Source organism: Triturus cristatus, chromosome 3_2 (assembly GCF_964204655.1).
Source record: "Triturus cristatus chromosome 3_2, aTriCri1.1, whole genome shotgun sequence".
NCBI classification, from domain to species: Eukaryota; Metazoa; Chordata; class Amphibia; order Caudata; family Salamandridae; genus Triturus; species Triturus cristatus.
Window position 1 is genome coordinate 316725203 of NC_140584.1, and position 17156 is coordinate 316742358.

The 17156-nt window shown below is 45.8% G+C and overlaps 1 protein-coding gene across 1 annotated transcript in view; it reads right to left on the minus strand.

Moving 5' to 3' along the window:
* Nucleotides 1–2016: 2016 nt before the first annotated feature.
* LOC146857262 (uncharacterized) overlaps nt 2017–17156 on the minus strand; it is a 107627-nt gene continuing 92487 nt past the window's right edge. The window contains exon 4 of the mRNA XM_085647773.1: nt 2017–6136. Within this exon, the coding sequence (XP_085503899.1) occupies nt 4539–6136 (1598 nt within the window). The 3' untranslated portion in view covers nt 2017–4538. The remainder of the gene's footprint in view (nt 6137–17156) is intronic.

Consider the following 17156-nt stretch of genomic DNA (forward strand, 5'->3'; position numbering starts at 1 on the left):
AGGCATTTGTGAAGCTGTGTCTAGTTTTCTCTTTGGAAAACATCTGTCAAGAAGATGGGAGTGGGAGATTGATGGCATGTGGAAATAAATCTGAATTCTTCACACATTGGGCCAGATGTACGTAGGTAATTGTGACTACTAAATCGCCAATTTTTGTAATTCGCTATTTCATAATCGCAAACTCCCCTGTACAAATGTTTGTATTACACATTTTGCGATTTCCAGTGGGTCTCAAATAGACCTACCTCATGAAAATAAATTGGGTTGGTCTCGGTTAGCGACCTATTGGAATTCGCTAAAAATCACAGGCATGGTGGCCTAAAAACAGAATGCGTTTCAAAAAGAAACATTAAAAGGTTTCTTTTAATTTTTGAAGAGTAGGCAGTGGTCCCCCCTGCTCCTAAAAAATATTTTTACAACCATTCACAAAAAAGGGGGTCCTTTGGGACCCCTTCCCATTTGCAAATGGGTTACCGCCTACTTGCAGTAGGTGTCAAAATGTGACTATTTTACAACCGTATTTTGACCGCAAAGCCTTCACACACACCAATTTGATTCGGTATTTGGGAGGGACGCCCTAAACATGCCCCTTCCTAATACCGAATCGCAAAGAGAATTTGCGATTCTGTATTAGGTTACCAAATTGCAAATAGGTATTTGTACATTTCAAAAAGACTTTGTGTTCACAAATGGGCTGATTCTGCAAATAGGCCCTTTTGCCAACACAAAAGCTCTTTATACATCTGGCCTATTGTCTCTAAAGAAATAGCTGCAGGCCAAGATTTAAGAAACTTCAAAAAAGACAATGTATAATTAAATGATTTTAAATTCAGACATGTGGATGAAGGAATACCGTTGGGGTTAACAGTAGGCATGGAGTAAGTGAGACATGTGTGAATGTATCACTCACGAAGATGGTGAACTGAGCTTGATAATTGCAATTAAGGTGGAAGCACCATAATGGTCAACTGACTCTTTGTAGGCCATCATCAATCATCATTTCTTTCATCAACTGTACTGGGGCTTGTTACTGCACAGCTACAAACTCGAAAAGCAAAACTACAAGACCCAGAATCCAGAGTGTAGTTGGCTAGGACTGGCTGTGGAGGACCATCATGATGCATGGAGAAGCAGAGGGTATATGCCACTGAGATGAGACTTGTGGCTTAGCTGATTATGCCTCCTGCTAAAGTGTGGATAAGTGTCTAGAGTCCTTCAAGGGATAGGTGGACAAGAGAAGGCCATCTTTTAGGTGAAGCAGAGGAAGGTGCATGGAGGAGAGTTGTAGCTGCCACGTGATCCTGTCTTGTGTGGCTCCTTCCACCAAGCCTGAGATTGTCTCCATCAGCACTTCGTATGCTGGGATTTATAATCCCATTCCTATATTGAGGGAAGGGAAAACACAAATCCTAGAATGTAAAGAACAGGTATCAGTCTTTCCACCAAAAACACTTGTTTTGAGAAAGCTCATAGACTTACATGTGACGGCTTATTCATGTGCATGCGTTAAAGAACAATGTAATGATTTTTGCAGCCTTTGCAAGGAAGAAAATTGAGTTTAATTTTATATTAGGACAATTTCAGCCTTGAATTTCACAGAGTGATTGATTTAACGTTTTAGCACATGATTCTGCAATCTAAATCGATGAGCAGTGCCAGGAGTGGCAGAGAACCTTCTAGCCTGCATCACTATCATGACAGCACCGATGTCCTATAGAACCGGTGACTTGCGCTACAAAACTTGCCATACCTTAACATGTGATGTTATGCTAGGCTATCTTTGTATTTGCACATAACACCATGAGAGGCACATGGAAACAAACAGTTTCAAAATGCATCTTTGCTTACAACAATTTTTTTCAGATGTATTGGACATCGCTAATTCATAACAGTAATTGTAAGAGGAAAACAGAAAAGGTTGTTAAACTTCGATATAAGGAAAAATGCATTTAACATTTAATCACTATAGTCTTACATCATTCCAAAGGCTTACAATCACCAAAGGCACCACAGAAATAAGTAATATGAGCTGTTTATTGACGGCCAAGAAGGAGACCGCAGCCCTTCATGTATGATGCGGCCAAAAAAGAGACCGCAGCCCTTCATGTATGATGCGAGCCCAACAGAAGGCAAAAGATCTCGAACGTCCCAGGAATGAAGTTGTGGAAGATTCCAGCCAGTGTTCCAGCCATGTTAAAGTCCGAGGGAGGAGTCCCGCGTGCTTTCCTGCGTCGCAGTCGAGGGTCCTTCAAGCAGCCCTCCAAGTGGCTCTGCAGAGATGAATGTTTAGTCTGCTCTCAGGTGTCACCGACAATGCACATTTCATGTGTCTATCTTTGAGCCTCGTGCAGTGGGCATTTCCGGTGACTGTGGACATTTCCGGTGACTGTATGTGTCTCTGACTGTGACTCTGCAGGTGTCTCGAGCAATGAGTGTTTTATGTGACTTGAAGTGTCTCAGACAGTAAATATTTCATGTGAATCTACAGGTGTCTCAGAAAAGGACAATTCATTTTTCTCTCCAGGAGCCTTATGCAGTGATAGTTTCACGTGACTCTTACTGTGGCAATGTCACGTGTGTCTGCAAGTGCTCAAACAAAGGGCATTTCTTGTGAAGGGGGTAACTTTCGGCAGAGATTGTGGGGGGGGGGGGGGGGTTTAATAGAAATATGGATTTGAAGTGCCGCGGGAATACGATTTTGTTGAAGGAAAGTATTCATTGATCAGGAGGTTGAGTGAATTTCTACTTGAAGAAAGATGTTCTTTGTGGCAGTGTTTTCTAGTCGAACCCATGTGCGTTTTGCTGGCTGAGATTTTTAGCAGTGCGGGTAAAGATGTTTATTAGCATGGATTGTCTAGGCAGATTTTTGTTTTCAAAAGCTATTTATGGCAGATATTTGTAGGGAGTATATTGTTTAAGAATTATGCTTTTTGGTGGGAATTACAGTATCAGATCTATTTGTTAAGAGAGCTAGTGGATTTTTTTTTTAATGTTCGAGAAACGTTTATTGATAGGGTCTGTAGTGGGAGATGCTTGTCAATGGAAGATGTTTTTGACCTGGAATATACGGTATCTTGGTGTTGAAGGAAACATATTGCTGGTGGGTGTTGTGGATCTATTGTTTTTGATGATGGAAGATGGTTTGTGGCCGGAGTTTCTTCTTGATGGAACGTTTTTGCTGTTAGGAAACATGTAGAATGAGGTGTTTTCATGAAACAGAATTGCGTTTTTTCTTGGAACGGACTTTAACAGGGATTTGTTTTTGATGGAATCAGTTTCTCACTGGGTTTTACAGAGGGGGGTTAACTGGCACTTTCTGTTAATGGAATGCACGAGTGGTGGGTACTATGAGAGGAGGCTTGTCACAGGAATGTTAGATATGTGTCTATCTTAAGCTTCCTGTGTGATATGTACAGAAGGGTCTGGCTTCCTACATATTGATTGACACAGGTAAATATGAGTCAGCAGCACTGTGGCTGAAGCCAAGGGAACTAACAAAGGTCCCTCAAACCTATACATATTGAATTCAAATGCAGTTTTAATATATATTTCATACATTCTGTGCTTCCCCCAGTGTTTTTGGACTTCAAGATGGCTTCCTTCAATTGCTTGGTATTGTTGGCAATAATGAGCAGACATATATAGTTCCAGTGGGCACAAATATAATCCCTATAGTGTTTATGGAATTATCAGACATAAAAGTGCTTTGTGGATTATCGACGTGGATCACCAGGCTATGACTGCGTGAAGTAATACATAACAATTACTCTGCTCTAGTCTGCACAGACCAAATGAACCTAAACCAAGAGCAAGCTCCCACTCTGGTTCCCAATTCTGTAAAAAGCACCACGTTTCTGAGTGCATATGTGCGTATGGCTTGAATGTGTGAATTATTTCTATTTTTAATATGTCATGAGTGGCAATCTCAGCTCCATGCATCTTTGTGGCCAAGACTTAGAACCCACTTGAGGGCATTTGGCAAATGTCACTGGTGCAGGTCAAGGATGTGCCCTTCTAGCCATGCAATATTTACATACATTGACCATCTTGATCAGCACAGGAGGAAGGGGTGATGTCTGTGATTGCACCCATCCCAGAGGTTCCCAAACCACTGCTTACCCTTTTGGACATTTACTTCACGAGGAACACGCTTCTAAACTCTCCACTGCAAACCAACGAACTTACTCTCGTCAATGTGCTGGCTTACCAAGTAAATCAGAGCATTTGGTATAACATAAGACGCTCCCAAACTTCTTGCAGCACAGCTGGCTGATCTGAACAGTCTGCAGCCCTTGATTCAGCAGTCAGGGGACTGAATTTGGTTGGGGAGTCTTTAATGGTAGGCCAGTGTGCAGAACTTCATATGTTTTATTGTAAGGGGGCAAATGCACATCAGCTGACTAAAGTGGCTATGCACTTGTTGTTTTGTTTTGGTTCTTGGGGGATAGCGTAAAAACATGGACTGTGTGATGTAGTATTACATATTCGTCTAAGAAATTGAAGTAAATGTAGGCTTAAACATTTATATGAAAAATCACTCAGTTGAAATAGGGGTCTGTTGTTGTGGACGCAGAGTATGGAGAGTCTGGATAGGTCACTATAGTTTGCGATTGCTTAGTGACTGTGGTAGTTGTTGTGATTGTTTTTGTGCCATCCTCTACTGGAGCTGTGGTTGTCTCTGTAGTTGTAGTTGTTGCGACTGGCGTTTGAACAAAATGTAGAGCAGGCACGTCCCGTCCCTCTTTGTAATCATGTTGTGTCTCATTCAATGAATGGTCTGATGAATTTCGGGTGTCCACAGTCACAGATGTGTTTATGTTTATGATTGTGGTGAAACAGGACCAGGAGCTGATAGTCGTTGTTCTTGTGACCAGCCTGGTCATTATTTTTATGATGTTGGTAGTTGTAGTGGTCTCCTGTATGGTGATTGTAGTGATCAACTTCCCATTTACATTTCTCGTTTCAGTTGTTGTTATGGTTTTAGTTTTGGTTATAGTTTGGGTTTTTGTTACAGTGGGTCCTGGTATTGTTGTGGTCTCGGGTGTGGAAGTTTTGCGTGTAGTAGACTGTGGTGTGGTAGTCTCCGGTGTGGACGTCTCGGTTGTGGAAGTCTCTGGTGTGGTATTCTCCGGTGTGGAAGTCTTCATTGGGAAAGTCTCCGGTGTGGTAGTCTCGGGTGTGGAAATCTCGGGTGTTGGTGTCTCAGGTGTGGTAGTCTCAGGTGTGGTAGTCTCCGGTGTGGAAGTCTCAGGTGTGGAAGTCTCAGGTGTGGAAGTCTCGGGTGTGGAAGTCTCTGGTGTGGTATTCTCTGGTGTGGTATTCTCTGGTGTGGAAGTCTCGGGTGTGGTAATCTCGGGTGTGGTAATCTCAGGTGTGGTCATCTCGGGTGTGGTAGTCTCGGGTGTTGTAGTCTCAGGTGTGGTAGTCTCTGGTGTGGTAGTCTCTGGTGTGGTAGTCTCAGGTGTGGAAGTCTCTGGGTTAGTAGTCTCTGGTGTGGTAGTCTCGGGTGTGGAAGTCTCTGGTGTGGTCGTCTCTGGTGTGGTAGTCTCGGGTGTTGTAGTCTCAGGTGTGGTAGTCTCTGGTGTGGTAGTCTCATGTGTGGAAGTCTCTGGGTTAGTAGTCTCTGGTGTGGTAGTCTCGGGTGTGGAAGGCTCTGGGTTAGTAGTCTCTGGTGTGGTAGTCTCGGGTGTGGTAGTCTCGGGTGTGGAAGCCTCAGGTGTGGTCGTCTCGGGTGTGGTAGTCTCGGGTGTTGTAGTCTCAGGTGTGGTATTCTCTGGTGTGGTAGTCTCAGGTGTGGAAGTCTCAGGGTTAGTAGTCTCTGGTGTGGTAGTCTCAGGTGTGGTAGTCTCCGGTGTGGAAGTCTCCGGTGTGGAAGTCTCGGGTGTGGTAGTCTTGGGGGTGGTAGTCTCGGGTGTGGAAGTCTCTAGTATGGTGGTCTCCGGTGTGGTAGTCTCAGGTGTGGAAGTCTCTGGTGTGGTGGTGGTTGTTGTTGCTGGTGTGGTGGTGGTGGTTGTTGGTGTGGTGGTGGTGGTTGTTGTTGGTGTGGTGGTGGGGGTTGTTGTTGGTGTGGTGGTGGTGGTTGTGGTTGTGGTGGTTGGCGGAGTCTGGATTGCAGTTTGAGGAGTAATATCTGGATCTAGAAGAAAAACAGAAGATGAATAATAAACTAATGTTGACTGTCAAGCATTTCAGATAATAAACAAATTTGATTTCTCTGCATTCCTCATCCAAATCTGGATCACAAACAATTTTAGATTTTTCAATTTTTTCAACTATTAGCAACACTTCTGTATGGAGATATCAATGACTGTGAGGAACTGAAAGCCAAAATGTATTTGGAGCAGTGCCTTTAATAGAAAGGACACTGAATTGCAGCCACATTTGAGACTGTAATATTGTGGCCACTGACGAACATGGCGAATCTCAATTTTAAAATTGTGGTTAACAATAGCATATGGATAACAGCCTATGATATTGTGGGCACTGACACATACTTAGACCATAGTCTTCAACATCCTGTCACCCATCAATGTCTGCAGCAGAAGAATGAATATTCTTTGCACTGAATAACATTTTAAACTGGATATTTAATTTCATGAGCATTGATTTCCAAACAGATTAGGGTCATTACTATGCTGGGCACAGATGATAACTCAAAGTGTCGGCTGGCTGACCTCTTATTTGAGCTAAGCGACAAAACCCACTTCCACAGGCCTCCCTGCAACTGCCCAGCTAACCAGCACCAACTGGACCTGCCTGAGTCCTGCTGCTGGCCTCTGCTGGTGCGAGTGCTAACCCCAAGAGATGCCTCCCAGGTCCTGGACCCTTCACTGACATCAAAGTGTACTCCTTCTGAACTCTAATTGAAGGTACCGATGTTTGGGGCGCCTCGTGAAAATGAAGTGACCTCTTCATGCTGAGAAATGTCTGCCCACGATGGCACCAAGGAAAAGCTCTAATGGGACCTACACTTTGTGTCAACGGCGACTGTCCGTGACAACCCCCAATGAGGGGCTCCAATGAGACCTGCATGAACCTGGTCCCCGTATCCGACCTACACTGCGTCATGTTTTGCCTAAACTTGTGACTTTATCCAGGCCTAGATAACCGCAAGTGCCACTATGTTCTCTATTGTGGTATTTTCATCAACATTTTTTAAAACTCACATCTCTCTTTCTACTGATTAGATATTTGTCATTCTGGTGTCATTTAATTCATTGAAATGTACTCTAAAATTCTAATTTGGCTTTGGACTTCTCTTATATATTCACTCTATCACTGTTTGAGTGCCCCCTAAATACTTTACACATTGCCTCTGCTAAGCTGGACTACTTTTGTACATAGCCACCAGTGGGTTAAGCACATATCTATTTAGTGACAATTGTGGAGCACCGTGACAAGGATTGTGTTTATTATTTATGTGGGGCTCCGACCCCTCTCAACTGATAACTGAATGTCTTCCAATATGCGGGCATGTACTACTGCCGGAGTGCCTATGTGTGTGATGTGTGTATCCACCACCCAGAGTTTTATTTTGGCCCAGGTACGCTACCATGTGCTCAAATGCCCAGTTCTGTCCTCGGCTATGTCCAGTTCAGGACCTGTCCTATGACCTGGAGTGGTGCATCAAGCATACCTTCATAGTGGACCGCGGACTAGTGTCCCTCTCCGAGGTTTAGTACTTAAGGTGGAGGTGGCAGCATACTTTTATTTTTTGATATCATATAGTGGGCCAGACCTTTTTAATCGATGTTAGGAACAATATGGTCTAACAGCCCCTTGTTAGAACTGGGGATTCTAGTTGGCAGTGGTATGCACCCTGTCCAAACAGGAACCACCACTATAATCAAGGAAAGCTAGATACACACTAAAACATAACCTGTGGTAGTTTGGCACAGAGCAGGCAGGCTTATCTTAAGAGGTAATGTCTACAGTATTTGTGAAACACACGCATACACAGTAACACAGCCTATATACTGAAAAAAGACTCCACACAAGTTTAGAACAATAGAGGATATTTTGCTGAGTAAAATAAGACCAAAACAGCAAAAATCCAATAAGTAGAAGTCAAGATATGAATTTTTAAAGAACAATCCAAAAATAGTGCTTAGAAGTCAATAGCTCTAAAAGGTTACTTGAAGTCGAGCTAGATGGGGTAAATCCAAAATACAGGCCGGCCAGCTACAGGCCTCAAACATGTCCCGCGGACAAATTACCATGGATGGAGCAAAGAATCGTCATAGAGAGACCGATGCATCAGTTCCGAATCACAAAGTCAGGTCGATGCGTTGAAGTCAAGCCTCCCAGTCGGGACCTCAGATTGGTACTGAATCGTTGTTGAACCTCGCAGTCAGGTTCCGAGTCGTCGGCAAGCCGCTCAGGTATGTCTTCTCATCTTCACTGCATCGGCGTCGAAGGGCACTGAGTCAGTTCCAATATGACCAGTAGCGATGATGCATCAATTTTGCAGCAAAACAGCTGCAGAACCTACTGCTGAGGCCCAGAACTGAAGAGGAACCTGAGGCAAGGGTAGTACTTAGGGTGACCAACTGGCATTGGTGCAAATTCAGGACGGTGAGTGTAAAAATTCAGGACAAAGGGTCAAAATTCAGGACACAAATTCAGGACAGGAGGTCAAAATTCAGGACAAAACTTCAGGACAATAGGTACGTTTTACAGACACATCAGAGGAGGTCATGCAATAGTATATAAGTAGGCCCAGCCATATCCAAACATATTCAACCATTTGCAAACCTATCCATCATGTATCCTTCCATCTATAATTTCACTCATCCATCCCTTGATCCATCCTTTCACTCATCCATCATCCATCCATCCACCCTTTCGCCCTATCCATCTGTACACTCATCCATCCACTCTTCTACCCATCCATTCACTCATCCATTCAGCCATTTACCCTTTCACCCATCCAGCCATCTTTTCACTTACTCATCCATCCACCCAGTCACTCATCCTTCCACCCATCCACCCTTTCAGTCATCCATCCATCCTCCCTTGATCTCTCCATCGACCCTTTCACTTAGCCATCCTTCCTTCCATCCATCTACCCACCCGCCCATCCATCTACTTATCCTCTCATGAATCCATCCATTGACCCTATCTCTCATCCATCCTTTCTCTCATCCATCTATCCTTTCACTCCTTCACTCATTTATTCATCCGTTTGTCCATCTACCCTCCCTTTCTCTCACTCATCCATCCTTACATCCACCCTTTCACTCATCCCTCCATCCATTCACCCTTGCACTTATCAATTCATCAAGCCATCATTTCACTCATCCATCCACCCACTCACTCATCATTCACATTTTCACTCATCCATCCTTTCACTCATCCATCCACCCTTTTACCCACCCAGCTACCCTTCCACCCATACATCCAGCTATTTACCTTTTCTCTCATCCATCCTTCCACTCACTCATCAATCCATCCATCCTCTCTCATTATCCATCTATTCAATCTTTCGTTCATCCATTCTCCCTTTCACTAATTCATCGAGCCATCCACCCATCCCTTCACTTACTCACTCGCCCACCTTTTCATATCAATTTTAAGCTGAGCCTTTTTGATAAGAGGCCCATCAAGAACTTCACCCTCACTGCAGGAGCCATTCCAGGACTGGGACAGAAGCCACCCAGGGCGGAGACCGGATCCACCACAGGGGGGGGACAGGAGCCATCACAGGCGGGGGTGCAGGGGGGGGCAGGAGCCATCACTGGGGGGGTGGGGGCAGGAGCCATCACAGGAGGGGGAACAGGATCCACCAGGGTGGGCACAGGGGTGGGCATGCAGTATTCTAGTATCATCTTGGTCACTTCCAGGGTGGGGTAGGGCTCCTCACCCCCTCCTAGGCAAGACAACTAGAATACTGGCTTTCTTTCCAAAATGTTAGTTTTGCCATCCCCTACTGTGATGTACAGTACTTAAAGGAGATACTCCAAGAGAACTGATTTAACTGATTGTCCTCCATACTTTGTTAATCAGTGTGGGTGCGTTTGTGACATTTCTTTATTTTATCACATTATAGACTGCATGTTTGAAAAACTGAGGTTTGCTTACAATTTAGTGACAGTAATTAAGCTCTGTGAAGAGAACCACGTGCTGCCTCGGTGTAATCAGGGCGGGTTCTACGATTTTTGGGGCCCTGGGCAGGAAGGGAATGTGTGAGGCCCCTCTAAATTGCAGAGACATGACGCATTCAGGGCTGTTTGCATCTGAATAGATGCCCCTGCGCCAGAAGCTGCAGCCCCTCCCTCTCAGTCACCTTCAAGCACCTCTTAACAGCTCATCAAGGTGTGAGGGTTGCCATCCCGCTGTGCCTCTCCAATGCTGCTGGGTATCTGAGCTTTGGTACAGCATCAGAGTCAAGAAGGGAGGTGGGTGGAAGCTGTGCCTGGCTTTAGGGTGGTGCGACCGGTGCCCGGTTAAAATTACGGACAAATGGCGTCCGTTAAAGAATCCTTCACGGACAACGGACAGACGGCCGAAATTACGGACTGTCCGTTAAATTTACGGACGGTTGGTCACCCTAGTAGTACTCACAGATGGCAGAGTACAGCAGCACCCGGAAAGTTGTAAAAAGTATTTGATGACCCTGAGACTTCAGAAAACAGGAGAAAAGCCAGCAAGCCGTGGAGTCACTGGGCTAGTGTGAGATGGGTTCAGTCCTTTGTCTTCAGCAGGACAGACATCAACAGACAGCAGGGGCAGCTCAGCACTGTAGATAAGCAGTTCCTTAGAACAGTCAGTCCAGCAGAGTGGCAATCATTGTAGCACAGCAGTCCTTACTCCTGTCAGAGTTCTTCACAGGTCCTCTAGTGTACTGATTCAGTAGGGTTAGAGCCCCAGTACTTGTACGTATACCAAAATGTGAATTTCAAAGCAGCTCCTCTTCACAGGTCCTCTTTCACCCCAGCCCTGTCTGCCAGTATATCTGTGTGTGAGTGTGTGGTGGGGGGAGGTGGCGGGTAATCAGCCCTTTGTGTGGGACACAGGACCCTGCCTGTTCAGATTTAAGTGTCAGCTCCCACTGTCCCTGCCTGCCCAGGAAGGCTATCAGAATGCAGGTGAATGCATAAGAGTCCTCTGTCACAACCACCCTTCCTGTGTTTGCAGCTGTCTAGAGGAAATGCACAATGTGTAGCTGTCACCCAGTACAGACATGTATTGGAGACCTGATGTCGGCACACAGAGCAAGTTAAAGGCAGGGAAATGTCCACTTTCTAAAAGTGGCATTTCTAAAATAGCAATGTTAAATCTAATTTTACCTTTAAAGAGGATTTATCATTACCATTCCAAAGGTATGAAACAAGATGTTGCTACTCCTTTTTAATCAGGGATTACAGATTAAACGTTTTTTAAGGAATTCCCAATGCTTGCCTATGAGAGGAGTAGGCTTAACAGTAGTGAAAAATGAACTTAGCTGTTTTTCACTAACAGGACATGTAAAACTTAAAAAGTACATGCCCTACCTTTTACTTACATAGCACCCTGCCCTTAGGGCTATCTAGGTCCTATTTTAGGGGTGACCTGTGTATACCAAAAGGGAAGTTTAAGGCTTGGCAAGTCGTTTTAAATGTCAAGTTGAAGTGGCAGTAGACTGCCCACACAGTCCCTGCAATGGCAGGCATGAGACAGGTTTGAAAGCCTACTTGTGTGGGAGGCTCAACAAGTGCTGAAGGCCCACTAGTAGCATATACATTACAGGCCCTGGGTATATGGTATACCACTTTACAAGGAACTTACAAGTAAACTAATGTTGGACTTGGCCCTTTTTGCAGGGTCATCCCAGAACCTTTTGCCTTCCTTCTGTACTTGCTTCTGACCTGTTGTTGGTGGTTTTACGACTCTGGGCAATTTAACACTGCTGTTCAGTGCTAAAGTGCATTTGCTCTCTATGGTAAACTTGATAAGATTGGACTACACCTGTTTGGCATACTTAATTTACCTGTAAGTCCCTTGTACAGTGGTATCATATATACCGAGGGCCAGTAAATTAAATGTGACTGGTGGGCTTGCAGTGCTGCTTGTGCCACCCACCAAAGTAGACTTTAAAATCTGTCTCAGGCCTCCACCACTGCAGGGCCTGCGTGCGCAATTTACTGCCACTGTGACATGGCTCATAAAGTGGTTCCACGTCTGTGACTCCCCTTTTACTACATTTCAGTCACCCCTACGGTAGGACCTAGCTAGCTCAATGGGCAGGGTGCAGTGTAGGTAAAAGGTAGGACATGTGCCTAAAATGTGTGGCATGATCTTTTAGAAACAAACAGCCTACTTGGTTTCGCACTGCTGTGAGGCTGCCCTCTCATAGGAATGCATATGGGATTACCTGCTATGTGCTTCAGTGGTAATTCCTGATCTGAGAGGGGTAGCGTAATCAAGTTTGGTATGTTTGAAATAGTAGTGATAAATCCTGCTTGTTGGTGAAAGCAGGTCTATTATTACTATTTTAGAAATGCCACTTTTAGAAGTAGGCATTTCTGTGTGCTATGTGTCTGCGGTTCTCTGCTAGGATGTGTATTGACTGTCTGGCTTTGGAGTGACAGGGGCTGGGGATGTACAGTGGTTCCAGAGAGTCTGGATAAGTCAGCGCTAGGCTGAATAGGCCTGGTCAGCATATGGAGTGGTGGGAGGAGTACCACCTGCACCTGAATAGGGCTGTGCCTGCCTTCCACAATGATGGCTCCGCCCCCTGTAGTGTGTTTTGGACAATGCTTACACTTACAATGGAGAGTGTTTTGCACTTTAATGATACTTTTTAAGTGCTGCCAGAACTGGTTTGGACTGGGCTTAGACCCCTGGGCCAGCAGAGAACAAAGATTTTGTGGACTATAAGAGAAGGGGCTGTGACTAAGGGTGGGCGTAGTGGGCGTAGTGGGGCTACGTGAAGCAGCACGTAGTGTGCCCAAATCTACGCACACTACGCGCTTCGCGTAGCCCCACTACGTGCCACCCACCTCCCACCCGCCATTCTTTTAAATAATATAAGCAATGAAAAATAAAGTAAAGTAAGTCGACTTACCCGTAAGCGCGGCGTCTCCGGGGCTCCCTCTTTCAGTTTCTAATTTCTTCTGGCAAATGCGCATGCGCGGACGCCCGCGCATGCGCATTTCTCGCGAGAAATGCGCATGCGCGGGTGTCCGCGCATGCGCATTTGCCAGAAGAAATTAGAAACAGAAAGAGGGAGCCCCGGAGACGCAGCGCTTACGGGTAAGTCGACTTACTTTACTTTATTTTTCATTGCTCATATTATTTAAAAGAAGGGCGGGCGGGAGGTGGGTGGCGGGTGGCAAGCAGCTACGCTTCGCCCTCGGCGTGTGCGTAGCGCTGCCCTGCTTCGCCTACTTCGGAAAGTGCGAAGCAGGCAGCGCTACGTACACTACGTGGGCGAAGCGTAGTGCTACGCCCGGGGTTAGCTGTGACCCCATGTTTTTGAGCTTACTTGGAACTGAACTGGAACTAGAAGAGACTGTTGGGACCAGGGGGATGGATATGCTGCCAGGGAACCACCATCTGGACTTTGCCGGTGTGCTGGCCTGAGTCTGCTTCCTGCTCGGGCCCCCAGTCATCCCCCTGGGCTGTGTGGCTTGCCCTGGGTGATTCATCCTGGTGTGTGGTGAGTGGTTTAGATTTTCTGCTTTCTAGTTCGGCTGCACAAGGAGTGGGCTTGCACAAGGCTGACTTGGGGGAAGAGCGCTTTCTGCCCTGCTGCGTGGGTGGCGTTGTCCTCTCCTCTGTGGCCTGAGCCCCAGGTGATGGCTCCCACTGCTCTGGAGCATGTGGAGCACTTCGTAGTTTTTGCACTCACGAGCGCTGTGCATTTCAAGAAAGGAAGGAGACCGTCTGCAGGAGCGCTGTGGCAAGTGAAGTGCATGGTGAGCCGCACTGTGTCCTTTACTTCCTCAACCTAAACCGCCAAGCGTGTGTGGCACTTGTGCTGGCCTCCCCGTTTGAGAGGCGTATACTTGCTAGTCCTCGAGGGCAGGGCCTATTCCTCAGCCAGCACTATGACCGTCAGGGGTAGCAGGCCGGAGCCAGCATGAAGGAAATCTCCTAGCGTTGCTGGGCAACCAAAGTCTCTGCCGGAGTCTCGGCCATTGCCCCAACAACCATCAGGAAAGACCAAAAGGAATGCCTGCTCCGGAGCGGTGCTGGGTGCTCTACATGTGACGGAGGAAAGCTCCGCCCCCACCTCTCTGGCTGACTTGCGCTGCTTGTTTCTCACCACCGGGTGTCCGGAGGCACGCCCCTGCTCCACAGGGGCCTAAACCCACAAGGAAGGAGATTACTGACGCCATACTGTTCGACCCCGTGGGGTCTAGCAGCTCCGACTGGCTCAGATCACATGTGAGCCTGGTTGCCTGATCACCAGAAGGGAACTCAACAAGGTCTCCTCCACAGCTGCGCTGTGCTACCCCATGGCAGCTGCCGTCGGTGCATTACGGGCAGCTGCCTCACAGGCCGGCCAACACTCTTAGGGTAACAAGTGTCATGTTAAGGGGCCGTGTGATGTGAGGATGTGTATAACGCTGGCACTACGTGGGTGATTCTGATGGTACTTACAATACCTTGGTTTGCAGCCCGTGCTCCGTTGTTTTGAGTCATCATTTTGTCTAACAGTATCAGGCTGCCAAATATAGTGTCAGGAGGGGGCATTTATGTGCTTATTATTCCTGTGTCATATCTTGCAAGCTATACCCTGAGGCTTACATATGTGTTGGGTTATATTGCCAAGGTTGGCACCCCATGTACCATAATGTTGATATTCTAATGTGTGCACTCTACGGGTAGTTTACTACTGTGCACTTCTGATTATATGTAGGCCTAATGTGTTATGCTAAGTACAGTTCCTACCAGCAGCTACTGAGCTGTACTAACTGATGTTTATGCCATTACGCTTTGTGCTAAGCACAATCCTGCCAGTGGCTACTAGTGACTCTAAATGTTTATGACAATTGCCCGATTGGCTAAGTGATTTATGTAATCCCTGTAAAGTCATGATGGTTGCTGAGTGGCACAGTGATATATGTGATTATGTTCTAATGTGTTTTTATGGATAATACAAAGGCTTTTTTTATATAACCTTGTGTGGAGTTTCCTTTGTGGTGTGCCCAGGGTGTTGCTGCTGTGTGAGTGTTGTGCAAACACATTACACATTACCTCTGGGAAAAGCCTGACTGCTCTGCCAAGGTACCAAAGGGGTGAGCAAGGGTTATCTTCAGCGTGTAACTCCCTTTCCCTGACTAGAGTGGGGGGTTCTGCCTGGCTTAGGTGCATAGCCTAGCCAACCAGTGTCGTACTTTGGTATTTGGGACCACGTAGGAGACAGGGCCCTACCCCTGTTTATTCATGTATTAGCAAACCGCGATTGGTCAATGCGGTATTTACAAGCGCTTTGCATAACGTCCCATTGCCAAATGCACTATGTATACGTTATTCTACATTGACTCCGTGGGTTCCATCTTGGAGCGGTGGCCATCTTAATAAGTTGCCCTCACATAGACAAACACATAAGCAAGTACGGGCCTTTAGAATACATGTACTTTCTGCTTGACTTCTCCATGACCTGGGCAGCTGGTCTCCGCTGCCCCAGGTCAGTCCGGTCTCACGAGCTCCCCTTCCTCCGGCCACCTGTGATTAGCATCAGGGCTTGACACACCATAAAGTCCTTTCATCGCACACAAGCCTCCGGCTAATCACTTTCGCACCTGCTTGTTCCTGCTTTATGGCCTGTTTCTTAAAACAGGAGATGCTCATGTTTATTGGGGTCAGATGTGGGATCTGAGCCTTGCTCGGTAAATAATTGCGGGCTGGCTGAACTGAAATGTGAGATTGCAATCATGACTCTGCTTGTTCTTTGAAGTAAAATATGTGAATGACCAACTGCAAGAGAAGGGCGGTGTTGCCCAGAGCATAATATGCATTATAAAAGAGAACACTGGTTTTCGTTCTGCAGACTGCCTCATTCAGTTGCTAAGGTTTCTGTGCGACGTAGTCTCACTCATTTAATGTTTAATAAAGATGTCTTTTTCATATTTCAGCTTCTTCTGCCAGTTTCTTTGTTGCATTACCATGAGAGCGTCTTTTATAATACTACAGCAATAGGATAACGTGAAGTCATAGGGTGCTATCCCTGGCACCGCTGGGGTCCTAAAATCCCCGGTACTTCAGTTGGCGCCCGACAGCGTGGCATCAATACAAGTGACTATCTGGAGGAGCGATCTTGTCAGAGGACAGAAATCTACTGGGAAGAACAGGACAGAAATCCACTAAGCAGGTACTACTCTGAGCACCGAGGTTCTGGGGGATTCTTTGTCTCTGCAGCCCAGTATATCTCTGATCTTTCTGACTTTGACTCTCCAAAAGATGTCACTCCCGATTAGAACCCTTTTTGGCGTGAGTATTATAAAAGACGTTTTGTTATGAAGAACTTGACAGTTAGAATTTGGATAACCTTTTTGATTATTAAGAATAAGAATTAAGTATAAGTGGGTCGCTCCCAGTCCTTTGGTTCTTTGGGTCTTTAATTTGGTTATCGCAATTACCAAAGCCGAGGCGTTGGTTTCTTGGTTTCTGATTTGGTCATTGCAATTACCAAAACCGAGGGTCTCGCATATTTGCGAGTTTATTGGTAGAGATAAACCCTTGAAGTTTGGAGCTAGATTAGTGAGCTATAAGATGCCTGATCTTAGCAAATTTGGAAATGTAGCTTTTGGTTTGTATAAGTTTGGATATGCGAATTGCAATTTGTGTAGGCAGGTAATGAGGAGATATTTCTCCATTTGGTTTTGATTATAATACTTGCGTTTTCCGCAGTATTTTTGGCATGCCTGTTTGTAAGCTCACATGGAAAAATGTGTTGCTTTTTGTTTTGAAAGGTACCATAGTGTGGGAAATATCTAAATAGGTTAGATTTAGAAACATATTTCTTCCTTGGTGATTTTGTATCCCCAGGGAATTAAAATATGACATAATATAAAACAAGGATCCTTCGTTCTGCGCAGTTTCACGAATGAAAATATGCACAACGATTTTGTGTGGTGTTCTGCTAGGCAGAGCTAGTGAATTGAGCGCATTCACTACTTCTTGGACATGCATCTGTCTGTGGGGCTGTTCATGCAGCCTTTTGGAAC